Source organism: Wasmannia auropunctata, unplaced genomic scaffold, assembly GCF_000956235.1.
Source record: "Wasmannia auropunctata unplaced genomic scaffold, wasmannia.A_1.0 LD336026.1, whole genome shotgun sequence".
Classification (NCBI taxonomy): Eukaryota; Metazoa; Arthropoda; class Insecta; order Hymenoptera; family Formicidae; genus Wasmannia; species Wasmannia auropunctata.
In genome coordinates, this window is record NW_012026864.1 from 2,165,470 (window position 1) to 2,192,821 (window position 27,352).

The following is a 27,352-nucleotide window of genomic DNA, read 5'->3' on the forward strand; positions in this document are numbered from 1 at the left end:
GCGAGAGAAGGAGGAAGAGGAGGAGGAGGAGGAGGAAGACGCGCTATATGCGTAAGGCACCAGGCACGAGTGCCAGGACCGTGTGCGAGAGAGTAACCGGCTGATAAACCGGGCAGAAGGCGAAGTGAGAGAGGATAGGGTGGCCGTGCCGTGCCGCGAGAGACCGAGAGTCGCCAAGATGCATCTCCACGGTGGTCTGATGCTGTTGCCGATCCTATTCATCGTCGCTTCCTGCCCTTTGACGCTGCACGCGCGAAAAGTCGCACCCTTGATAGAGGACGACTGGGCGAGGAGACCGCATCGGGCCGCCGGTAAGTAACCCCTCCGGTCTATAAATCTTGTTTACCTGTTGTCCGCCCCGACAAAAGTGCCGACAGGTCGCTATCGACCGGCACGATCTCCTGAATGGGAGGAGCGAGAGGATACCGCAAGACAAACGTCAAACGGAAGCTCGCACCACCCCTCCTTCCGGTCGTTCCGAATATCTTTCATGGTTTCTCTCAGATCTCATGGTATGGTATCCCGGCGATTTTCGCTCGCCTTGTCGCCTCGGGAGAGCGGTGGTCTCTTGTCCTTTAAAGGTTACAGAGGCCGTCCTCGTACGTGGCGAACGTGCGGCTTATATACGTTGCGCTCGGACTCCGCGGCTCCGTTCCGAGTCGCCGCCGCGACCGTGTCTCGGTCTTACATAATGAGAAACGCGCGCGAGAAAAAAAAAAATAAAGAAATGGAAGGAAAAAGGAAGAAGAGAGAGAGAGAAGAAACGGAGCGGCGGCGACGGCGACCGAGTCTCGCACATCCGTGACGTGGTCCCCTCCCGGCTGATCATAATGCTTTCCTCGCGGCTCGCGGCGGCCGCCGCTGCGAGATTACGCTTTCACCGTGTGTAAAACGTGTTCCACCGTACCGCGCGCCGCGGTTATCGCTGAAACGTGACCTTCGTCTGCCGCCTCCGTGTGCCGTCCGCGCTTTTGACGAATTTTCGGCGTCGAACGGACGAGATCGACGTGAGATGACAGCCCGCGTCTCGGCGAAAGCCGCGTCTCTCTCGTCTCGTCTTTTTTTATCCTTTTAAGTGGAAAATTGCCGTACGCCGCTATCGGATGCTATCGGATCGCTAATTGTAAAGTCAAATCTCGGCGCTCTCGTTATCTCGACGAGTGTTTAAGATGCAAAATGTGTCATGCATTTGTCTAAGCGTTTACCGCGCTTAATAAACCGAGAGTTAGTTTTCTATTTCACAACATAACACGTTCAAATATCTTGGGAATTCTAGCACCGCGAGAGAGAAAGAAAGAGACGGAGGGGGGGACGCACGGCGGAGCGGAGAGAAAAGGACTCATGTAGCTCGTTTCTCTTCTTTATAAGGATCTAGCAATGTCCACCGGCTCCGCTCGTGTATGCCCTCTTTTTCCCTCCGCCAATTCCATTCTTCTTACACCGGTTTCGTTATACCCAGTTTCTAGTTTATTTCTCCGTCTTATTTAACTATCCCGTGCATGCGTCCTTTATAACGTCGACAACGCCGCGATCGCCCGCCTGCACGTCTGCGAGCCGCGTGTTTACGCACGCGGGGAGGCCGAGGGCCCGCATAAAATTCGACCCGAACGAATCGCGCCGGTACGAGATTGCAATGATAATCGAGTGCCGCTTTTTTTTAATTTTATTTATAGTGACGACGCGACGTTCTCGAAAACAGTAACGACGATATCGCACGGCATACAAATTCGGCCGATCAATGTCGCGAGAGCGTGTCACACACGTGTGTTTACCCGAATAATCCAAGCGAGTTTCGCGCGCGAAAGTTTCGATTTAACGCAACCGCCTGCTGTTAATTCGCGAACGATTCCGCGACGGTAAAATAAAATTTTCCTCTTCGCGTCTTCGACGCTCCACGTCGCACCCGGCTTAGAGGCTTCCGGGGCGATTTAATTTAATTGCCGCTCTAACGTCGAGACGGTTAGGAGATGAGGGAGATTTATAGCTGCTATCCTCCGAAAATTGTATATCTAGCTGGCAGTCGGGGCCGGCCGGTCGGGCCCGTTCGGAACTCGCCTCGATTGATTTCCGCCGGCCGTCAACTTAAGTCCGCTTAAGCCGTCGACCCTGATGCTCTTCGTGGGCCATATTAACCATTTTCGGATCGTCCTTAATCATATGCCCGAATATTAACAAGTAAATTCATTAGCAAGCTTATCTGATTTAATTATCTAATTTATTTTTTATTTCACGCACGTTTATAATTTCCGAGTAGTTGTACGAAAATTTATAAAAAAAAAGTTCCAAGATTGCTCGACAACGGTTTTTATAGAATGACGAAAAAAAATTTTATTATGGCGCGCGTGAATCGAGAAATCAGCTGTATATATGCGCTTTATATACGTGCGTGTTTCCGTCGAAACCCGTAGTGGTACACATTTTTCTTTTTCGTTCTCAGATTTCCACCCTCTCTTCCTTCGGATCTCCTTTCCTCGCTCCGAAACCTCTCACGGAACACCTGTTGGACGTTGCTGTTGATGCTAATCTCAATTAGTATTTATCGCCGAGGTGGCGACAGCAGACGATCGCGAGTCCCTTTAACATTGTCAAAATAAGCGCGCGTCTGCCTTTTACCGTCGCGTCTTTGGGGCGCGACGCGTTCCCACGAAATCGCCATTTTTTTCTTCCTCGCCGATAACTTTGGTCTTAACAACGCACGATAATCGTACACGCGCGATACGATTTACAAGAGAAAGAAAAAGAAAGAGAGAGAGAGAGAGAGAGAGCGAGAGAGAGAGAGAGAAGCGGACGAGAGACGGGCAGACTTCGTCAGATAAAATCTTTGATCGCCGCACCGATTTCCGGCGTTTATAATTCACCCGAAGTTCGAGTTTCGAGTTCCTGGAAAGAAAGAGAATGTTTTTGCATTCTTTATTTCTTCGACCGGAGTATATCTCCATCGCGTGTAAATCAGTTAACAGCGCACTTTTCAAATATCATCGCTTTTGAGAACCGGTCTGCCCGTTGTGTAAAAATGTTAATTTTAATACGCCGTATCAGTCAAAAGAAGGGAAGGATAAGCGGCGAGATTTCTATCGAGAGAGCTATTCGAGAATGAGGGGGAGAGAGGAGAGAAGGAATTAGCGTTCGGCTAAGGGATCACTATGCGCCTCGTTGTGCTCCCCCGCATTCGCGGATTCGACCAATTTCTACCCAATTTCATACGATGGCAGATTACCTCGGAAGCGCGTGTTTAAAAACGCCTGAAAGTTTTACATAAATGGGCCTTATTCACGTGGCCGGCGCGGCGAGGCGCGGCGCGCGATCGGAACCCTTTCCTTCGCCCTCGCGAAGCGCGTCGCTCGATCCTCCGTACAAGATTCGCGGCTAATTGGCTGCAGCCACGAAGACAACGCCGCCGTTGTGCATTAAAGAAGTTTAGTAAGCCAATGCGCCTTTTTTTTCTTTTAAGTAGGTAAACGACGGCGTTGCATATCGCACTCGCGTGACGCACACGACGCGACTCCGGGCAGGAGGGAGGGGAAGAGGACGTCATGATTCCCGCGTATATAGTCAGATTGCCTTATTTAACTTCCGGATGTATTCGATTATTGTGTGATCTGTAGCATCTATAATATAATAGGAGCGGGAGGGAAGCTAATAGAGAAAAGGAAGGAGGACAGCGCGAGAATTCTCCAAGGAATTGAAGACATTATTTTTTTTCTCTTTTTCTTTTCGCGTTATTAACGATTATTATTCTATTAAATTAGTCGTATATTATATTAATTATATCAAATTGAAATTAAATAAAAAAAAATAATGGAGAAGAATTATGTGGTAATAATAGTATGAGTCTAAAGGAAATGATTTCCAGAAATTATTTTCAATTAGATATTTTAATTTGATTTTTTTAGATAAATAAATTAAAATTGAATTAAATAATACGTATAAAATAGTACGTATATAAAATGATATGAGCCTAAAGGAAATTATTTCAAGAAATTATTTTCGATATTCGCAACGTTATGTTCAATATTAATTAGAAAAATGACAATGTATATCAATGATAATAACAACGTACATATGAATCAAATCAAAGACATTAAATAATGAATTAAGAAGCGACCCAGTGTTCTGTTTCTCTTTCGGTTTAACTTCGATCTTCGGGTACGTCCACGTAGTGTCACAGGCGACTTGTCGCCTTTCCCGTATTCGCGCCCGCGCGCGATACGCACACGGGGATTTCTCTAAAATCGTGGCGGGGTCCGTTCCCGTCTCTCCTGTTTCTTTGAGAAAGGCTGCACCGCACCGAAGAGAGGATCGTATATATTTAGACGAGCTGCAGACACAAAACGACTTACCACCACCTCCGCGATGCGCGCGGACGGCTTCTTCGTTTCTCCTCTCCTTCGTTTCTCCCTGAGCTCATTCCTTCTGCCCTCTCTCTCTCTCTCTCTCTCTCTCTCTCTTTCTCTACCCGGCCTCCCTCTTACTCCCTCTCTCATTGTCGCGGACGCACTTGTACGAGATCTTGTACGGCTAATGCTAATTCAATGTCTCTACAAAGTAAATACCGAGTACCGGTTCGAAAATATCGCGTTTCTTTCCCGGCGCGGCGGCGGCAGCGGGGCGATTTAGGGCGCTCGCCGATCAAGATATCGCCTTCTATCGCATACGATCGATTCGCGTTGGAGCCCGAGTTAGTGCCGACCGGACAGGGCACGGCAGGATGCACAAAATAACGCGTATTGCCATTATCCTCAGATGACGTGGGTGCGGTTCACGCTTTATACGTTTCCTTGTAGCGCGAATACAGCCTTGCCTTGCCGCGTAACCTTGCTCATAACAATTGAGATGGACGATAGCTCCAAAAGTAATTCGAAGCTTGTGAATTCGTCAACAAACGAGAGAGAGAGAGAGAGAGAGAGAGAGAGAGAGAGAGACAAGTTAAAACGAGGTGCAGTGCGCAGTACGCTACGCGACAAACGTCACGCTCGTGTCCTTTCCTTTGCTCCGGGGGGGAAAGTAAAGTCGAGGGGGGAAAATTAATCGGTTCGCCGAGGACAAAGATCTCTAGCGGCTGTAGACGCGGCGCATTAAGGCGAGCGGGCGAGGGGGGGGGGAGGGGGAGGGGATCCCCGTTGGAACTTCAAAGTAGAGCTCTCGCCTTCGTCTACGAGTGTACGCAAGTATGACATAGTGCTCCAGCATCTTTTTGTCTGTCCGTGCGCGCGCTCGCTATAGGTTGACACACACGTGAGGCTAAGGAGCGATCGCTGAGGGACAGGAGATGAAGAAGAGAGACAGATAGATAGATAGATAGAGAGAGAGAGAGAGAGCGAGAGAGAAAGAGGGCACGAGGGAGACAAGAAAAAGGGAGGAGAGGCCTTTCGCTCGGTGGACTTGATGAATCTAAAATTACGAAGGCGTTTATTTGTCGGTTTGCTCTTTTACGCTGCGTGTGCGCCCAAGGTCACCAGACGCAACGAAACAAGATTCCTCGTTACGTATGTGCGGCGTACGGCCGACATACGTATGAATATGAGTTTAACGTGTGGTACCCGCGCCGTCCCGTGCGTGTACGTATGGCACCACATTAAGGCGCCTTTCTTTTTTTTCCCTCTTTATCTCTCTCTCTTTCTCTCTCGCGTCTTCTTTCACCGCAAACTACCACCGCACCACGCGGTGGTTATCGCCAACCCTTCGTTAAAAAGTAGTATTATTTTTCGATCTTATATACCTAGACGGCCGTGTGTGTATGCAAATGCGTGTGAAAATTTATTTCAACAGCGCTACCTACATATACGTATTTATAATATATAATTAATTAACGAGACGCCAGTAACTCAATTAATTTCCGAGTTGGTGCGCTGACAAGATAGTTGCACGCTACGCTGACGCAGTCGCGCCGTCGAACCTGTCGCTGGGATAAAAAAACGTGGGATAAAAACATCTCGTCGTATATACATCTTCGTAGGCGGATTTGGTGAATGAACGAGAGGCACGGTCGGCTGCTGATGTTGCGCGGGAGTTATCAACTCGGCCCGAGGCCGAGGCTTCACTTTCTTCCGCGCCGCCGAGGTCCGATCGACCCACGTCTGGTTTTTAGTGAATGGCAGAGTTCGCGCGAATGATTCCTCGCTTCGGTTCGATGCGATGTTAGAATCCACGAAAAGGCGATCGAAACGTATCACCTATAAAGTGCAATCGTAACTTATAACATAATCGAGTATGGGATATTTAGGGGATTCAGTTGGATCCGCGGGTAATTAAAATTCGTCGATCCTTCGAATCCTTTCTCCCTTTTTACGTGCACGAATTCTCAATTTTGTCGCTTCCACGCGTGAAAAGCGCGAAACAACGTTAATCTGCAATCAACTGTTAACGTCGCTTTACATTCTTACGTCGTTACTAGATAAATAGATAGGTATCGCTATTTATTGAGCGCTCTAGGATACCCCGTTTCTTTTTTCAAGCGCTGAAACTAAATACACCGATTACTCTACTTAGGCGCTTATTTACTTACCAAGTCTAAGCTTCGCACAAGAGTGCCGCGGCGTCCGCCGTTCGATACGCGGCTCCACGTCGATATCGGCTCGTATCGTTCGTATCGCGCGTATCGCGTTCGTATCGCGCTCTCGGTATCGTCTCGCTCGCGGTTCCGAGTTGGTTTTATTAGCGGAGACATGCGCGCGCCATTAAGCGGGCCTCGCTTACTTTTTTTTCTTCTATTTTTCTTTCGTTTTTCTTTTATCTCTTCCCTTTCCGTGCGCAGGGCGCGCGTACGCGCGACTCATCCTGATTTTGAACCGAGCCGATCATCTCTCGATTTATCCCTCGGCGCTTCCTCGCGCGAGATAAGCGAGACGCGTCATATCTCGCGCCGCGCGTTGCTTAACGTTTTAACCGGCCCGCTGAAATAATATTGCGCGTTACGTTTTCTCGCGGATGAGTTTAGTCTGGGACGGCCGCTCGAGAACGTTACTCTGGCGCCGCTCTATATATAGTAAACCTCTGTGTCCCCGGACCGATCGTTTAAATCATATTGGAATATTTCGCATCTCCGCCACAAACGACGTCTTTCGCGAGAACGGAAGAATTCAATTCTCTTAATATACCGTCGTCGGTACATGACGTGTCCCTCACTTTCGCAAGGAAAAAAAAGGATTACAAATACGTTCGACGGATCTCGTATGTATGTATACACGATTAATAAGTCGCGAGTCATTGGAGCGAAGTGATTTCGCGGAACGGGCATACGGAGCGCGGCATAATCACCGCGAAATCTTCTTAATTTACGTCATTACCGCGGCAGCGCCGCGCAATTAAGTGCTGTATACGACACGCATCGTCAAAATCTGTCGGGTGCTCCCGCGAGAGACGCGGGAGCGCGAACGGCAGTTCGCGATTGGTCGTACGTTATCTATCATCTGCCGCGGGAGTGTGTTGGAATCATCATCGCGTAAATAGGCTTCCTCGGAAATTTACTTTAAGCAGACGAGAGAACGCGCCGAGGTTCTCGAACTTGGTTAAATAGAGGGTTGGGCTCGCCGCGCCGCGCCGGCGAGAGAGAGTGCACGCGCGGACGACAAACATCAGCTTGGTCGAGGTGCCAAATGCATCGTCGGCGCGTTCGCGCGCGCGCGCGCGCGTCAATTGCAATGCCGATTGTAATACTCGATATTCCGAATACGTAGTATATTATATTATAGTAACGAGAGAAAAAAAAACGCGCATCTCGCTTTCGTGAAATTTTTGCCGAGCAACGAAAAATTCTAGCAGATGGAAACAGCCGCTGCGGTCGATTTAGTTCGCGTTTCTGCTAAACACTTTAGCGTCTATTAGCTTAATTTACTCGTGCGTTTTCTTGCGCGCCTCGACGATTTCTCTATCGAATATCTCGAGATACATCCGCGTGTCTCTCTCTCTCTCTCTCTCTCTCTCTCTCTCTCTCTCTCTCCTGTTCTCCGCGTTGACGCGCCGCGTCACAAAGAGAAGCGCGATTTCGATTGGTATCCTTGAGCGCGGAACCGGCAAAGACCTTTTCCTTATTCTCGAGTGCAGGCGATCGATCAGTCGTTCCGATAAACCGAACCGACTCCGTCCGGAGCGAGAAGCGTTGATGTATTATTTATCGTTCGTACTTTTGCGGCGTGTCCGTTCTCGCATTACCAAGAGCCGAGAGAAGGAGGAAAAGTAGGTATCGTCATCCATTTCTTATTATTTCATGGCTGTAGCGATTCTGTAATGGGCACAAGTACGCGGCGATGTATTTTACGCCGTATATATATATATATATATATATATATATATATATATATATATTTGCGTGGAACGCGCGTGTAGCCGCGCGCGAATTATATCTGGTCTGGGAAAGACCGATGTTCTTTGCGAGACGCGCCGGCCGTGGTAATACTCGGTAAACGTTTTACGCGCTCAATAATTTCCATTCTCGGGAATCTCACGCCGCCTCTTGCGGTCACACATTTCTCGTCAATTATATACGCGCGTTAACGATCGACACGTCTCGCTGATCGGCCTACCACTGAATCACCTGCATCGCGGCCGCCGCCGTGGGCTGTCGCTTGGCTCTCGCGAGAAAATCGACACGTGCCAGCCGTGAAATTTGGAGTAATACGAATGAGCCACTTGCCGACGTAACAGCGGTTTATTCGTCAGACAGTTCTGATTTAAGCCAAGTTTGAGCTCTGGCATAATCCCAATACAGTTAACTCAATTACTCTTTCTCGCGCGCGCCCGCGCGCGCAAGCATCAAGAGAGAGAGACGTAAAGACGCGGGGAGAGGGGGGGGGGGATAGAAAGAGGAGCGAAATTTTCATTCTGCCCTGAGAAGAGTTCGAATTGAATCGTGGCATATTCTTTCGTTTGTCCCACGAGGAATAACATATAACGCCAATTACCCGTTCTAATTCTCGAGAACGCGCCACTTATATTTCTATACTATAAGGCTTTCTACGATAAGTTTACGTCGCGCGCGCGTTTGTTCTCGAGCCGGCTTGAAGAAGGGAGGAGGAAAAAAAAAGAAAGAAATTTTGTTTACCCGATTTACGCGCGGCTGCAATTGAACGCGTCTCGCGCGTCGTCGGGAGGAAAAGAGACGTTGTGCCTTTAATGTGGGTCTTTATACCTGATGTGTATTTCGTACGACGAGGTCGGCGTATTTACATATCGCGCGCGTACGTACACACGTGCGTACACGTACTCCGCGTCCGCGTCGCAGATACGCCGCCGCCGCCGCCGCCGTCTCTTATCAGCGCGGCCGTCGCACGACCGACGGAGGGATTGGCCGAAAGGCTTGGCGAACGTGAATGCATCGCATTACGCGTGCACTGACTTAAGCCGCGGGCGCAAGGTCGGCATTTCTGAGCCGTGCGTGACATCACGTAGGTGTACGGGCGACATATACCTACATATGTCGGGGATGAACGCGCGTGTCGGGCTACGGGAATGGTTTACGCGCAAATATATGTATATGTGTATTGAAAAGCGTCGCCGGCGGAGTTGAGTTCAAGGAGAGAGAGATAGCGAGAGAGAGAGAGAGAGAGAGAGAGAGAGAGAGAGAGAGAGAGAGAGGGAGTTAATAGACAGAAGTATATTTTCCTCTTATATAAGTTGTACAAAATGACATACCGGCGCATTTCTCTCCTTTATCTTTATGAGACAGACGTATTATAGGCAAGAGGAAGAGAGACGCGAGTGGTATGAGGTATCGCTGAGAAAAGAATATACACTGTTAAATCTATAGCATCAAATTTAACCTTATTTAAGTCGCCACTGATCCTACTTAATATAAATAGTCATTTTTAACTAAAACCATGAAGTTAAATAATTTAAAATGGTTCAGTTTAAACCCAAATTTGGGTTAAATTCCATTGTTTTATTTAAAAATAACTTATTTATCAAGTAGGATCAGTGGCGATTTAAATAGGATCAAATTTGACAGTATAGATTTTACAGTGTACATTGAATAATAGACCGCTCCAAAATCGCAATTGATACACGTGAAGATATTGTTTATTTAGAACCAATACTTGGAACCAAATAGCCGACCCTCCTGCCCCTCGTCACTCGACCTCTTTCCAAACTCGCCGGTCGAACGAGACGCGCGACGCAGTGAAATGAAATTCAATAACGCAAAAAATGGGTCGAAGTGAGGAGACAGAGGGCGGGGGGGGGAAAGGGGGAGAAAATAAAATGTACGCGGCTGTGAGTGATGTGTCCGCGTGCTCGCGTCGCCCACGTAAATCTGCGCGCCGACAGGTATCGGGCGCGCGGCGGCGGTTCACGCATACATAAACAATCGGGACGGGCCATCGCGCGCGTGGTCGCCTACGTGTCCGTTGCTCGTCCGCTTTTAGCGGAGACGCTAAAACGTCTCCGTAAAGTCGGCGGCAGCGCGGCGAGGCGAGGCGACGGCGGCGACGGCGCGGAGGCGACGCGAAGGCGGTGGTCGCACGAGAAAGTGGCGCTCGTCCGGAGCCGTCATCGTCGTCGGTGGCGGCGGCGGCGGCGCGGGCGGTATCTTAAGGTGCGATTTCATGCTGACGCTCATCTTTAGCGTCAAAATAGATCACATGATCAAAATTGATGCTTGCGGTATTCGTCAATTTTGATCATGATGTGATCTATTTTGACGCTAAAAATGAGCGTCGAGCGTCGGCACGGAACAGGTATATACCTTAATTTACGGAAGCTGCAAGGGCTCGTCGCCGTCTAGACAGGCCTCACGGTCACACGCCGCCGCGACCGGCGTGTTACGTAAAAGATGATGACATGTCGTGACGCGAATGATGCACGTGACGTGACGATACGCGCTCCGATACCTCCGGGAATCCGGCGTAATTATAGAGCGCTATATGCATGTGCAGAAGTGTCGCGCTCTCTCGCGCCGATTACACACGACGAAAGTTCCCCCCCCCCTCCCCGCGTCCCTGTCCCCCCTTTCCTTCCGTATACGCGCGAAATTAAATTTATCGCTGGTTGTATTACCGCGATGTGCTGCCAAGTGCCATTAATGAGGATCATCTAGATCCCGCTGCTGGCAGAGGAATCGATGAACGTCGTCGCGACGTATTAACGACGCGCGGTAACACGTCGTTTCCGATCGGCTGAATCGTGCAATCGAGCACACCGCGCTTTCGCGTTTCCCCATCCCCGATCACGACGCGATATGGGATAACCGTCTTATGCACGCTTCGCTTCACGATGTCACGACGTGACGCGGAGCGAGCGGATGCGGATCGCGCGCGCGAGATGCTAAAGGTGATGTGAAACTCGAGACGAAGCCGGGTAGACGTGTGCAGAAAGGCAGAGCGAGAGGGAAGAGGCGGCCGAGACGCGAGGGTATACGGGGGAGAATCGACGTCACGTTCGTAAATCTATCCGAGGAGGATACTTGAAGAGTGCACGCCAGGGAGGGGTTGAGGGTGGAAAAGAGAAAAACGAAAGGTGTAGCACGTGTTTGCCATTTGCTTAACCGCCTGCTTAGCGGATTACGGAGTCCATGGGCATTCCGTTGCACGCGCCGCGCTCCCTTTTCCACGCTCGCATTATTTATATTAGCGAGCGAAGACGTACTCATGGCATCGCGCGCGTATAAGCCACGAAGCGGAGATTACATTTTTATTTTCTCTTCGAAGGCTCCTCTTCGGCTCGGGCGCGAAGTCGGGCGCGATTTTCTGCGCGCGCCGCGGCGTCCGCGAAATTCAGAGGAGTCGTGAGGGATCGGCTCGTCGGTTAATATGTCGTCGATGAATCGTGGACGAATTGTGGTCGTTGTCATTGTCGGTGATTAATCGCTTGAGGACAATTGCGGATTATACAAATGCGAGCAACTGTATTTTCAAATATGCGCGACAGACGCTTTCGTCTTAAACGATATTTGTGCTTTATTAGGCTTCGTCCGCGATTAGAATTCACGCTTTCTTCGGTATAACGCATGTACGTATATATGTACACGATACAGCGTGCGGATATCTTCCACATGCGAACGTCCACCACGTGTGGACGTCCTCTCCACATGTGAGCGTGTCCATCCATGAGCGGACGTCCCTCCACGTGAGGGCAATTCGTGTGAACGTCCGACACATGCGAACGTAGCGGTGTGTATGGGTGTGGACGCCCGATACGCGCGGATGGGACTATTTGTGCGTGGACGTAGTACTGCACGTGTGGACATAGTACAGACATGGACAAAGAGGAGAGATTTATCTCGCCCGCTGGCCAACAGCCGCGTACGCACGGATGAGTTGCAAGTATACGTCGGGGAGCGTCGTTATATTAATTCTCAACCCGAGCTTTGCGGGCGTCAAGTCGCGATTATTCGTACGTACAAAGTCGCGATAGTAACGATCGCCGAAAGTGACCGCGCGCTTGTCGGGGCGAAACTCGATTTATGTCAACGCGCGTGCAGGACGCGGAGGAGCTGGTGCGTCGCGTCGCGTCGCGAGAAAGCCACCCCGCGGGTGGCGAGAATCACGGAGGAAAGACCGAAGGAGAGTCACATCACTATTGGGACGAGAAAGAGAGAAAGAGGAGAGAGACCTAATACGCTTCACCTTACCGCGCTATATGCCGCGTGACTCGCATATTTTCGATGCGGTAGCTTGTGTGTCGTGGCTCTCTCGGACTCCTAGTTACTTAGGGCCGCGACTTTGCGCTTAGAACGACTTAGCGCGCGCAGTGCAATGACCTCGTGCAAAACGGGCCTCTCTCCATTTCCCTTTCTCTAACTCGCACATGACCGAGTTCTCTCTCTCTCTCTCTCTCTCTCCCTCTCCCTCTCTCTCTTTACGATGAACAGTTTTTAAGTAGCTTAGAGCGATACGATCGTGAAAATGTCACTATTGTATTTTTTTCACAACATCGTCTACCTTCTTATACATAAACTCTTCTTTGCGTTACATTATTGTCACACAGGAAAAACGATTTTGCTGAAATCCTAAAATTTAACTGGATACAGGTCTGAAAATAATATCTATTGTTGGATCAGCAAAATAATTATGTTGGAAATTGAAACTGGTTGCTAAAGTATATCAAAATGTTTGACATTGCTAATCAATTGGAGTTTCCAATATAATTATTTTGACGGTCCAACGAATTATTTTCAGATCTCTATCCAGCTAGAATTCTTCAGCAAAATCAAGCTTTCCGTGAACGTTTTTTTTTTCTTTTTCTGCGTATTTTTTATTCTTATTCATTAATCACTTTCTTTGATTTTTAAATTCTCGCGCTGTTTTATTATCGTGTTTCTTATGTTTGTTAATTACCATTTACTATAATTTATATTCCTTAGAGGAGTTGCCTTATAGAATATCAATAAACTTTATCTATCTATCCTTGTTCACACACACACGTCTATCTATATAGTAAATGTTTATCTTTTTATTTGATATTGAATCAATAAAAAAAGACAAAAATGTTTTCATCATTTTAAAAGAATCATATAAGAAATAAGTGTCGATTTTTTTTTCATTAGTTCATTTTTCCAACCGTAAGAATGAGATACGTGTATGAAACTTTATAATAATCTAGATACGATCCCGTCAAATCTCTGATGCAGAACTGTGAATTGAGAAAAAAAAGCGACTCGCATTTGCAGTCGGTTCGCAGAAATAAGGACGCCGCGAGATGCACGCGCGCGTAATGCAGACGCACGCGATTCCCATCGCGTTATTTTCGGGCGCTTCCACGCCCGCGCTTATTTTTACGCGGAAAAGGAAGGACGGCTGGGGTGGGAGATAATTAGATTGCTAATATAGCTTAAAATCTCTTTCAATCTATCCTTTTCGCTTTAAGCGAATGGAGACGCGTCCAAGGAAATGTCGACGGAGAAAAAGACGATCGATATTGTTATCGATTTAATGGAGCGTATTATTACGTGTTTTGCTACTGATTATCGTACGAGCTTGTTGTAGGAGAGATAACGTCTCATCTTTATCTCCTGTTTCTCTCTCTCTCTCTCCCTCCCCTCGGGATTTACGCCTCGCGTTAGTAAAAATCAACTCAATCGACAATCGATTTCGGAGCGGCGAAGCACTCTCGGCAAGAGCGCTCGTCCGCTTTGTCATCGGCACCGTCGTGACACCAGCTGCATGGTGTTGCACACACGGATGCGTCCGTAATTTGCAAACAAGCGGCCGCAGTTTTACATCAAGGATGAATGATGCGTCGCCCGTCGCGTCCCGGTGACGTCGCGTCTCTCCCGCGCGACGCGCGGTGTAGGATACTCGTACATACGTGGTTCGCGAATGTGCGAGCGGCTTGAATGAAACGCGCGGCGCATATTATCGGCGAACGCGAATGAATATGCGTGCGCGGATCAACGTACATACCGAGCGCGTTACGTTACACTCTCGCATCAAATTGCGCATCAAATTCGTCGATGATGGCAACGGAAGTGCGTCAGCGTGTCGGGGCGACGCACGCACACCGTGTGCGGTGTGTTTCGCGCCTAAAATATACGTATATCATCGGGTGCTTTCACAATCAGTGACACAACTCGACGCAAACGTCATTCTATCCTTCTTAGCATATTTAATAAGTATAACAACGGCAAAACGATACTTGTGTCGGCTTGTGTCACTGAATGGAAGGCAAGCATCCATCCTCTTTTTCCCGATAACGTCTTGGCAATTTCCGGGAAAATATCGTGGCGCGTACGCGCAGCGCAGCGCGCCAGTAATCGATAAGATGATGAAATCGTAAATCGGATAAGCCGATGTTTACTCTCATGCCGATTTACGTCGCTGGTGTTATTAGACGATAACGCGCGGTTAGGAGCTGAACGACAACGATATGTGGTAATGACGATGTTTCCCTCCTTCTTTTCAGAATGCACCTTCGGCAAGCAGATTCGCGAGCTGGGCTCGACATGGTTCGCGGACCTGGGACCGCCCTTCGGAGTCATGTACTGCATCAAATGCGAGTGCATACCGGTATGTGGTGTTTTACAGTGGTCTTTTTATTCTTGTACTTGTAAAGAGAAAAGGGAGCGCATAACTCGCTGTATATACAGCCCTGTATTAAAATGTGTCACATGTCGCGCGCGTATAGCGTTCGCGGCGCGCACGTAGTGTTTAGTAAACAATCAGTACCACGCCAGCATTTATTAACATACATGAATAAAGAGCGACGCGTGCGATTCGTATATACCCTCTCTATATCCTTCGCCTTCGAATTTATTGTCAAGAAACACGCTATAATCACGTCCCAGGTACTTATTACGACTTTTGCACACTTATTCTGCGACCTGTTATTTTTTTCCTCCCCCTTCTCTCCTTTAAAAGTCAGGTCACATCGATGTTTACCGAGTCAAGTATGCGGCACGTTAAAGACTTGTAAAACGCGGAGAGAGAGAGAGAGGATAAATCTCTATCTCGGGGATAAATCTCGACGCGGCGCGCGCAAGCGGCTCGCGTACATTCTTGCAATTACGGTATCCCTCGCCCCTCCTCCGCGCGTTCGTTCGTTCGTTGCGCACGGCGTATAATTTAGCGTCTTGGGCCAATAAATGCCCGCCAAAATCGACATATTGACACGAAGGTGACGCGCCGGTATCAAATGTTGAGAGACGCCGGAGATCCGAAACGCGTGCGCGCGCGTTGCTGACGCTCGGCGAGCGGGGCGCAAAAGGTTTCGACGGCAGTCGCGGCTCGCGCGAGCGTGCGTCACGAAATACGCGCGGTTACGCACATTTACTCGAGATCGCGCAATAATCGTCATTTATATTCCGACTGTATATATACGCCTTCCTCCCCTCGTCTCCCTGTTTCCCTTCACCCCGCTGTGACAACGCAACCGAGTTAGCTCATCGATGCGCAACACCAAATTCTTCATTTTCGCATTTTGCATGCAGTAAACGATAATGCGCGGATTGATCATTCCGGTGATGTAATCGTATTAACATTCGCGTCGGGCGGACGTTACACGTCGCTTGTAAACACGGGGAAAACATTTGTTTTAACGCGCATTTAACGGTCGCGCGTAGCGCTTCTTTTCCGGCGACCGTGCAATTAACTTTCTTCCCTCACGCAGCGCTTCATTAGCATTCGCCGATTTTTTTCTTTTATCGCGCGCCTTATCGCCGTTGAATGCCCGCGTGAGCGCCGCGTAATAATATATTCTCTCTCTCTTTCGTACGGGGTATCTTATACTCCCGAATATCTTTTTCCTATATCTGTCATTTTTTTAAATAATGTCCGCATATGAGCGCATTCCCGGGCTTAAATTGAATCGAAAGTACTCGGATCACAACTGTTGAGAATGAACGTTTTATTAATCGCCGTCTCGAGCCCCGCCGCTGCGTCCGGTCGTTATGAGAATTTCGTGCGCGCCGGAATCGTTAAATCTTAATGTGGAAATGTTGCGGAATTTATGCGTGCACTAAACGACGATAAAGCGCGCGATAAGTAATCGGTGTAAATGCTAATGAGACGCTATCTGATGAGATTTACCGAGAAGAGAAAATTAATTATACGATCGTACGCACAAGGAGAGGTGCACCGATCGTTACGTACGACGCCATTAAAGTCGCCGGTATACGGTCGGATCATTAGAGGCCGCGGAGTTCTAATCTTTCTCGTAATGTGGCAATAACAGGAATGATTACGAGCAAGGAGATAATATTTTTTTTCTCTTCGACCGAACGAGCAATTCGGGGAACACGTAAAGCCGTTCCCGTTCGAGCCTCAAGTTAAATTTCGCCGGAGCGAGCGAGCGGCGCTCTCGATAGCGGCGCGCGGGTTAAAATCCTTCTTTCTTCGAAGATATATTACGATCGACCGAAAAGATGGATGGAACGGAGACGGAAGAGAGGCGGGAGAGACGCCGCGGCGCGGCGGCGCGCTGTTATGTTCGGCTCGTGGACGAGGGAGAGCGCGAGAGCGCGGCCTCTATTTTTAGACTTCGGAGGAATGACAGTCCCTCTTCAGTGTACATGAGGAGCTATTGATAGGTCGCGGTCTTGGTTGGTGGAAGAAGCAGACGCGTCGCGTGAATCACATGTCGCCGTGAGAGTGAAGAAGCCATGTCTCCTCACCTAAAGCCCCGTCTCGGGGAGGCCGATGTCGCGCCTTGTCGGACGTTGGACGTCGGATGCTTATCCCCGCCCGGGTTGCTTGCCCGGGACACGACAAGCACACGGGTCGACATACGACGCGCGGTCTCTCTCTCTCTCTCGCTTGAGAGTAGCCTGTTAAACGATCGAGACTTTGAGAGTCTAATAAATCGTCCTGCTCGATAACAGGAGAGGGTTTTATCGCGTGTCGCGACGAAACGTCTCGAATTTGCTGCAGTGGCTGCTTTTTCGGCTGAAAACACGGCTCCCGGGAGATAATTCCAAGTCGCGATCGCGAGCTAATCCCGCGCGCGCTCGCTCCTTTCCTTCCGTCGTCGGTCGAGTCTTTCAATCGACGCTCGTATCACGCGTCGTTTCACGCTTCAGGAATGCCGCGCGCGCCGCGCTCTATAAAACCACCGACTTAATTCTTCTCCGTAACTGGAACCACGCCGCGACTCGCAAGTGCGCGGCCGCACTTTTAGCAACTGTATCGCATTGCCGCGTTAATACGGACCATTCGTTTCCCCTTCCATTATTATGCTCAGAACGTAATTTTTTGTCAAAAGTAGCGCAAAGCACATATAGAAATGAAGTAAGATGGCGGGAGATTTGAGCGAGGGGAGAAGCCCGAAAAACCTCGTGCGTCCGCGAAAGGAAGAAATCTTTTTCTCTCGATAAATATCTCTATATCTCTAAAGCAATCATAATAAACGTATAGTTCTTCTATTTTTATTATATAACAGTTGTCTCCTCTGCTTTTTTCAGGTGCAAAAGAAGCGACGGATCATCGCGAGAGTTCAATGCCGCAACATCAAGAACGAATGCCCGAAACTCACGTGCGACGAACCAGTTCTACTCCCGGGCCGATGCTGCAAATCCTGTCCCGGTGACTTCAGTAAGTTACGCAATACCGTATCCGTTATTATTTTTCACCTCGTGGCTCGATCGTCGCGATTATTCCGCGATTAATCTCTTTTTTTCTTTTCCGGTCGTCAAGAGCGCGGAAACGGCGAAGATAAGCCGGCGAGATAAGATTTTTTTTCACGCGCAATCTACTATATATATATATCTATATTATTTCCCCTCTCGATATATTATCGAGAAAAGAGTCGCTCCGTGTGGCTTACGAGAGTATCTCGGTTATGCGATTTACTCCATCCGCATTCTACTGCGGCTATATAGGCGCGATAGCGCGCGGATCGGCCTCCCCGAGAGAGGAGAAATAGAACGCGCGTTGCCCACCCGCCCGCGCGCGCGCGCGCCCGCGCGGAGGAGCGGTGTGTGCGCCTCTCGAAGAATTTGGCCCGTGCCGCCGATGCAGTGAAAGTAGTATATATGTATCTCGCGCGCTGATAAGACTACCAGATAAGGCTCGCGTGCGCCGGGGCTCCAGCGCGACGGTAATGAGCGCGAATTGGCACGAACGAGCTCCGTCGCGGCTCCGCTCCGAATAGCGATACTATCGCCTTTACGCTTTTGCGCGCCTCGCATTTATCGCGCGCGTAGATTGTTTACTCGAGAGGAAATCGCAAATTGACCCGTTAAAATCTCCTCGCGTGCATTAGAATATTTAGAATAGCCCTTCTAATCGCCGCGCCGCGCCGTCCCGCTCCGTCAATCGCCACACCGCGCGTTCGCCGGTTCACTCGCTGTACTTTCGGTGATATCGACAACCGCGGGGACAAGGTACCCTCGTTCTACCCCAGAAATACGAGTGAGAAAAGGGGAAAGCCGGAGCGGAACGGCGTTTTTGCCTCAGCGGCGAAGAGGAGAGGGGAGAAAGAAGGGACGGATGTGAAGGCTAGAGGAAGGAAAAAAGAACTTGAGAGGGATTAGCGTGGGGAAGATTGGCCGATCGCGTTCTCTCGAGAGGGAACTCGAGTTCGTAATCGGTGGAAGAGGAGCGGAGCGAGACGCGGACGCGGGCGGACGCCACGGTTTAGCGCCATGGCGCCGGCTATATTACCGCATGGCGTCACTTCGATTAAGCCGTGCAATCTAAATGTAAATATTAGCATACGTAATGATCGGGCATAACGCGCGCGATGGGAATAAGAATAGATGGGCGGACGGGACGGGCAGAGGAAGGATAGAGATGGAGGATGGAAGAGAGATCTCGCGGTAGTGGAAGCGAGGGATCTTCCGCTCGGTGCAGAAGCGGCGATCTGCGTGCGGGCAGGGGCAGGAGGGCGAGGGGGGGAAGATGGAAAAGATGCAGAGCGCGAACCCTTTTTTATTTTATTCCATCTCATTTTAATTTATCTTGCGCCGTTTGTTACGAGTTCGTTCGATCGTCTCTCTTTCCCGTCGCGGCTATCCCGAGCGCCCGTAAACAGAGACGGCGGGGTCGTCGTCGTTTCGTTAAATTTTTACAGTCGCTTATCGCGCGGCTATTGGCGATGCAACGGGAGAGGCGCGCATATTATCAATTAGGTTAATATGACACTTTTGATAAAGCGCTCGTTGTCGCCACAATTCCGCCGTCCGTGTCACGAGGGGAGTAGCAACGACGGCGACGGCGGCGGCGGCGGCAGCGGCGGCGACGGCGGCGACGGGGACGACGAGGACGGAGCGAATCATTTTTGATAATCGCACCGCTCTTGCACCACTCCCGCGCGCGCAGGCCATTTATTCTCATCATAGAACGTTCGCGCATCAATATCACGCGCGCATCAAGTTTATTTTCTGCGCGACTCGCCTATACGGTCGTCATAATAATCATCGCCATCGTCGTCGTTGTCGTAGCAGCCTGTCGCCGTTCGTTTGATAGGGGCTCGTTGCCCCCTGCTGATGAAAGGTGAAACTGGCCGCAATTAGCAACGCCTGCCTTTTACGCTCCACGAGGAAACATAACTGCGACCCTTGAGCCCGTCGATTGGATCGTCGCATCGATTCTCATTCGGTTCTCGCCGATCCTCTCGTCTCCGGCCGTCAACGGCCGGCTCCAGCCAACGAAAGTCGGTCTCGGCTGGTCTCGACAATGCGAGAGGCAAATTAGATATCGTTAGGCCTCGGTCGGGAGAAGAAGGGTAAAACGAAACTGTCGAGCGTGTCGGATTATCCGGGAGGGTAAAAAACGAGAGAAAGCGAGAGAGAGAAAGAGAGAGAGAGAGAGAAATCTAGTAGATATAGCAAGAGTATAGCTTTACGATCGAGCTAGACCTATCCGCGGCCACCGAAGTCTGCGACATTTATATCTCTCTCCTCCGACGATTCTTAATCCTGAGTAACGGTCGTCCTTCGATCCGAAACGGTGTCGTGCCTAAGAAGGTGGCGACTTTCGGTAGTACAACCGCCGCGGTTGACTATAAGCCGCCGACATATTTGTTAGATGACGCGTTATCCTTTCTAGTCACGATTGCGAAACGCGAATGTCGTATGGACAAACTCGCGAATCTACGTCACCACGACATTGTCGCAAAGGTCGCGATTTGGCGCCAGACCGGAGCTTCGGCCGCCGTGCCCGAGGAGACGGGCGAGAAGTCGCTCCGGGTGGGTGGGAAGGGGGGGAGGGAGAGGAGGGGACAAGCCGGTCCATCCGCGTAAAACGCGCACAAAGCGGAAAGGAGGATGCAAAAAAACGCGGTAGGTGGATCCAATTAATATTCGTAATTAACCGTATTATCGCTCATGTCCGTCTTTCTCCGATATTAATGGCGCGACAGACCGGTGCCATCGGTCGTCACAGATCCGATTAGGTAGGCGGAAACGGTTTAGTTAGTAACTGGTCGGTCGCGCCGGGGCGAGGCGTGTTGTACGTTTTGCGCGCGGCAATTAACGTCTCCGTGGCGCTGAACCGGCGCGGCATGCGCCATAAAAGTAGCATTCAAAGTAGCGGCGGTTGGCGCCAGCCGACTCTTTTCCTACCGCGCGCGGGCATACTTTATGGTCGGTGCACATGCCACCACCGGCCCCGCTGAATCGGCTCAATGGGGATCGACGATCGACGATCGACCGGTTATTTTTATTTTTATACGCCCGTCTCGAAGGAGAGAGAGAGAGAGAGAGAGAGAGAGAGAGAGAGAGAGAGAGAGAGAGAGAGAGAGACTCGCTCGGGGAGCGAGGGATAGGGGAATGAGAGCGAGAGAGGAGATCGCCGCGCCGCGCCGGTATACGCGTCCGATGCAAAGTGCAAAGGACTCTCGCCACTCTCCTGCGCGTGTAGTTTTATCCTCCCCGAGAGTCCCTATATAGAATATACATTTGGCTTTACGTCGCGCGTGAGTTACGTGGCGTTAATTCCGACGTGTAGCATAATTTACGCGCCCTCTCAAGAATATCCCTTTCGTTATCATTCTAATATATTCCGCGAATTATTATTCTTAACATAAAATCCATCCAGGTTTCCAAGAGGAAACAAAAAAAAACGCAGCTTGCGAAAATTGGCCGAGAGAACTTTTACGTACAGTATCCATTAAGGAGTTCACATAATTGATCTTTTTCGTGAGCATAAGTTTACCGCGCGTTGAACGACCGGAAAGGCTGTACGATCGAGCGGTCAAATACCCGCGTTTACGACGGAATAAATCTTTTGTTGCAGACGCAGACATAGCGCAGGATCTGCCGGCGCAATTGACCTCGGAGGAAGAGGAGCGCAGTCTGAAACGTAAGATTTTTTTTTTATATTTCTTAAAATCCATGACATACATTTGATCTCGAAATCGTTTCTGTTTGTTCGGAAAAAAAAAAAAAACGGTGCCGGCGATTTCCAATGAAATAATCGTTATAGTTATCGATCTGACCGTATACGTTTGCGAAATGTGGCGTCTTCTTCTTAAATGATTGCAGATTTCGGTACTTTGTTAACGGGCAAAACGTCGCAGTCCCTGCGTCGCGACGAGCCGAGTCCGACAACGATTTACAACAGCGCGTACAACTATCTGGCGACCGGTCGCTTCACGTTCCACCGCAAGAACATCTATTACTCGTTCTATCTGTCCGCGTCGACGCCTCGGCCGCGCAGCATACAGTTCCTCGACGGGTCCAGCAGTATCCTCGAGGAGCAGGTGATCGATCCGGTCGGTGGCGCTTATCAGAACACGACCGGCAAGCTCTGCGGCGTGTGGAGACGCGTGCCGCGCGACTATCGCAAGCTGCTGCGCGAGGAACGGCTGCACGTGTCCTTCCTCTGGGAGCCCTCGGCGAGCCTGACCGGCCAGCTGTCGCGCTACCGCGCGCTCTCGACCGAGCAGTTCTCGTCGCTCCTGGAGCCGGCGATGGGCGTCGACCGGTCGTTGATGTCCGGCGCGGGCGCGACGGCGATCGTGTCCGCCTCATCCGCCTCGGCGCCGTCAATTCACGTGTCCCTCATCTTCAACGGGCTCTTCCTGCCGAACGACGTGGCCGATGTTCCGTTGATCGTTCAGGTGGAACACCACGAGAAGGATTACGTGGTCCTGCGCGAGGAGATAGTTGTGAAGAAGCCATCGAACGAGCTGAATTACGGCGAGGTTCGCAGCGCGATCTCCGGGACCGATCTGCGTCTTCTGACTCGGGGCAAGTTGTCGATCAGTATAATGTCCCGCAAAGATCCGCAGGCTGTCCGACTGATCGGCACGGTCGGCCCGCGCGCGACCTGCGACATATATCAGACGTTGCTGCTGTCGGAGTCGCCGTCCGCGGCGACAGGATTGGCTTGGGCCTTTCTGGACCGTGTCGGCGCGTTACGCTACGGAGTGCAATTGCTGGGACTCGAGGAGGAGAGCCCGCTGGTGACACTGGTGGACGAGGGCGGAAAGCGGAGGATGGAACTCGAGGATCTGACACCCTCGTTGGTCGGCGGCCAATTCGCGAACGGCTCCTTGGACCGACCCGGACCACGGCTGCTGCAGCCGCTCTTCAACGAGGAGCTCTCCGTAGTCGCCGCCAGCCACCTCGGCTCCATGTTGCGCGGCAGACTCTTGGAGAGACCCGTGGCGGACGCCAGAGACACGGCCGCGCCCGTGCTGCTGCGCAGATTGGTCTGGGATCCAACAATGCAGTCCGGACCGGTCGGCTTGATATGGACCGCGGTGGATCTGGATTGTTCCTTGCACTACGAGCTGGAACTTGCCGGTTTCTCCTCGTCCTCCTCTCAAGAATCGCGAACGTTCCGTTTGTACCTGGAGACGATGCCAATGGTGGCGCAGGGAGCGCCCGTCGCCAGAAGGCTCCTCGAGGAATTCACGGGATACTCCCTGGAGGGCTCGGTCACCGGACTGTCGACGTTGGAGCTCTACAGGATCGAGTCGGGTGTCGCTTTCTTCGAGGTGACGGACAAGCAATCCACCAACATCCTGAAGGCACCCTTCAAGGCGAGGGCGCCGATCAGCTGCCTGCCGCATTACGCCGACAACGACGTTGCCTCGGTGGTGGCGTACAATCTGCAGCCGCCCAGGTCGGACATCGAGACCGGCGCGTGCTTCCACGAGGCCAGATTCTACGAGGAGGGCACGCAGTGGACCTCGAGCTCGAATCCCTGCAAGATGTGCCATTGCTATCGCGGCTTTGCGCAATGCGACACGGTGCCCTGTCCGACAATCTCCTGCGGATCGGGAAAGCAGCTCAGGCAACCGCCGACCGGTCATTGCTGCCCGATATGCGCAGGTAAAGGGATTTATTTATTTGTTGAAACTGGAAATCATTTTTCGTTTATACGAAACGGGAATATCCACGTAACACGTAAGAGGACATTACGGGTATATAAAATGTATAAACTTATGGGTAGCAAAATTTATGGCAACAAGTTAAGTAATGTCTAAGTAACGCTCGAATGATAAATTGCATTAAAAAGTCATTTGATAAAGTTACACCTAAATGCGACGTAGTCGACATTTAATGTCTTATTAAATATCACTTAATATTCAGACCCAATGACCGCCGAGACTAACGCCACGACCAAGAACGCCACGAGAGGTTGCACGTTGGCCGGGCAATATCATCTCGCGGGATCATCCTGGCATCCGTATCTACCACCAGCGGGCTTCGACACTTGTGCAGTTTGTACCTGCGACGTAAGTTTCCACTCTTCGTCTCATTTTATTAGAATCGGCTGGACAGTTGGATAGATTGCGACACAAATAGGTATTTGTGAGATCTCGAAACGTACGTTCTTCTTTGCCGCGATTAATTTCTTCGAAGCGCAAGAGGTGTAAAGGGCAAGTTGTCTTTCCGTCCGTCGCATATTTCCTTAATACGTTCTAATTACGCTTCGGCTTAAATCGCGTCAAAGTAATTTCACCGGTATTTCACGATGATTAAGTACCATAGCGCGATTCTGCAGCGCGTGGAAAAACCTGTGCCACACCACGTTCGAAGAATGCGGCTGCGGCCTGGCCTTAGTTAATGAGCTTAATTGAATGATTCAGCGACGAGATTTTCTAAACGATTGCAGTTTATTTAATACTCGGCAATCGCGCTTCCTAGCCAATTGACACCATGCAGAAGTCACTCGTGAAAATATCTCGCGTTACATATTTGGAGAACGACAAAGACGCGCGTATATCCCAGTAAACGAGAATGAATTAAAATAGATTTAAAAAAAATTCATTTCAACGCAAACGCAAACATTCTTTTGAAAATCAGAATCCATTTCAATACCCAATGCCTTTGTATTCGTTTAGAGGAATTGCATGAATCACATTTTCTATGCCATTCAATAAAAAAGAAATCTGTTTTAAAATGTAAATCGTGAATACTGATTTATTCAAAATTCTAGATAGGAAATGCTGTTTTTTTCAATCTAATTAAATTCAAAAAGTTTTTCGAAAAATGGACCATGAATGTTATTCATCTAAATCCAAAAAAAATATTTTTTGGAATTAGATATTGAAACGTTTCCTAGTCACAATTAATATAATATAATAATATTATATTAATATTATATTAAAAATATTATATTCGTATTATGAAATAGAAATTCATTTGACAGAGAGTGGCCAATCCATTTCAATTCACGTATTAAAAACTTTTAATCCTTTCTCGTTTACTGGGATATCTCTTACAAATTACTTAGTCTACGAACTTTGTTCAACGGGCTTTGATACGGCCTTTAAAGGCTTCGGGAAATTCCTAAAGATTGTCACAAAGACCTCGGTAATAAATTGTGAAATACAATGACATCGTGGCGGAGTGAGCGAGGAAACGCGTGAAACGCGTGCGTTACGCGCGCGGAGCGCGGCTAGGTACGCGAGAGGTCACCTTCGTGATTTACATCGAAAATCCATTTGTCTCGCAGGCTGTCACGCTGGAGGTGAAATGCCCGCTGGTGCAGTGCCCGCCGCTCGACTGCGACGGGAAGGTCGCCTTCAGGCCGGACAAGAAGGCCTGCTGCAGGCAATGCCCGGCAACGACGCCCCGTAGCAACGAAACCACCACCGCGTCGAGCGACCCCGCGCGCCTGCTGACGATGAGGGACCAGGCCTTGCCGTCGACGCGGCGCACCGCGCAGCAGATACTCGATTCCGGTGGCTGCAAGTACCCCACGGGACCCTACGAGAACGGCATGGAGTGGCATCCCCGGGTGCACTCGCACGGCGAGGTCAAGTGCGTCAAGTGCCGTTGCAAGGTGAGAAATATTTCGACCGTGCCAGAACTTTGGTCGTAAGATTTGATCGAGAAAAAAAAAACCGAAAAGCGAGTAAACGCGCGATTCTCAAACTTTGGTCGCGAATCGTTCCCAAAACGACGAGGCTGGAGCTTTAGGAGCAAAACGCTATTCTTACGGTTTCTCTGCTCTCTCTTTCTTTATCAGGCGTGCCTAATCATCCTGGTCGAACCGACGGCGACGAGACGAGTCTCGCGAGTCGCCGCGTCTTGTTGCCAAGCAGAGAGAAGTCCTAGAACTCGCTTTACTTTTGTTCGTTGCACGCTCAATTCGTTCGTTAGACGGTCGCCTCGCCGCGGTATCCAGACACGGCCACGGCGAGAGAGATCTTTAAGGAGAAAACCTTTAACCGGACTCGTTCGCCTGGCCCGACCATTATAGGGTCCATCCATTACGATGAAAATGGAACGCCGCGGCCTCGACTGGCTTGCGTCGCGTCGCGCCGCGTCGCGTTGCGTCGCGTCGCGTCGCGACGTCACGAGACGGAGCGAAAAATAATCGTCCCGATCGTTGAGAAACGGATTTTATATTTCCAACAGAGCTCGTTGCACCGGTTCTTCTCGCGTTTCGCTTTTATTACTCGCGTTTGGTCTTTTTCGTTGATGGATAAACATCTCGTCTCGCTACATACATACACTTCTTCTTTTTAACTAAGTCTCTGCTAAGTACATCCTTCGATCGAAGAAGAGAATACGAAAAAAAGTGTAAAATATGTTAAAAGAAAGTCATTAATGACTTTAAATTTATTATTATATATTTTATAATTATTTGACATTATCATTTATTAAAAAGAGATATTATAGATTAGATTATAAAATATCCGATAAATGTTATCCATTAAGAATCGTTTTCACGCGATGTTTCTTAATATTCGTTCGAATGTCATTTTTAATGTGAAAATGTGCGTTTATAATGATACAATATACATACAAAGAGCGGATGCATATCCATCATCCTATACGTTACATCATAGGAGGAGGGATTAAAGAGGTATAACGATGCGAAGCGGATCGCCGATCCGTTCTGCGGAACGATCCGTTTCCGCGGCCCCGGCATTCCTCGTGGAATTCGCGCGACGAGCGCGGTAAATGGCGAGAATGTAATGGGAACCGCTCCCTCTGCTTCTTTTCAGAACGGCGAGGTCAGGTGCGACAGGAAGCGCTGTCCACGGTCGCTCTGTAACTCGATCGTGCATCAGATGAAGCGCGGCGAGCACGTGGCGGACGTCGACGACTGCTGCACGGCCCAGTGCGAGCACCGCGCGCGGCGTCACCATCGTAACAGCCATCATCCGGCGCGGCGGCACTCGACGCCGCCGCGCGAGCTGAGCTGAGCCTGGTAGTTTCCCGGAGACGAGTCTGCCCCGGTCCACGAGGAGGAGGCTCCGTCGCGTGCCACCGTACCAAGTCATCGTCGAGCGATGACGAAGATCGGACGCGACCGGCCATTATCCGTCGCGCGATCGCGGTCTCTTCGCGTATACACGACATATACGCCTTATACATATACGACCCGAGGGGCCCTCGAGAGGACGGAAACGAAAAATCAAACCGAACGGTTCTGTACACGCGCGCACGTAAAAAATCGCGAGAGCTGGACTACAGGCGTGTTCATCCGGAGAGGATGAATATGTATAGAGGCCGGATTCAGGAAGGCGGAGGGAGGAAGAAGGCGAGCGGAGGAGAATAAGAAAAATTGCCAAAAAAAAA

General features: G+C 49.9%; 1 protein-coding gene across 2 annotated transcripts; it reads left to right on the top strand.

The window, feature by feature from the left end:
• Positions 1–27,338, top strand: LOC105452827 (dorsal-ventral patterning protein Sog). Of its 2 annotated transcripts, none has more exons than XM_011694288.1 (8): positions 1–311; positions 14,833–14,936; positions 17,825–17,954; positions 21,600–21,665; positions 21,848–23,644; positions 23,906–24,051; positions 25,275–25,604; positions 26,776–27,338. In XM_011694288.1, the coding sequence occupies exons 1-8, from the start codon at positions 179–181 to the stop codon at positions 26,974–26,976; spliced, it is 2,907 nt and encodes a 968-aa protein (XP_011692590.1). In that variant the 5' UTR covers positions 1–178; the 3' UTR covers positions 26,977–27,338. The 2 variants fall into 2 exon arrangements, with proteins under 2 accessions (XP_011692590.1, XP_011692591.1); XM_011694289.1 differs by lacking the exon at positions 1–311 and adding an exon at positions 7,031–7,174.
• Positions 27,339–27,352: the final 14 nt, after the last annotated feature.

Excerpts from the sequence above, each read along its gene's own strand:
- LOC105452827 (XM_011694288.1), top strand. The coding sequence starts at position 179 with ATGCATCTCCACGGTGGTCTGATGCTGTTGCCGATCCTATTCATCGTC. Across the intron at positions 21,666-21,847 it reads AGAGGAGCGCAGTCTGAAAC|ATTTCGGTACTTTGTTAACG; the intron begins GTAAGATTTTTT and ends AAATGATTGCAG. Across the intron at positions 24,052-25,274 it reads GTGCAGTTTGTACCTGCGAC|GCTGTCACGCTGGAGGTGAA; the intron begins GTAAGTTTCCAC and ends TTTGTCTCGCAG.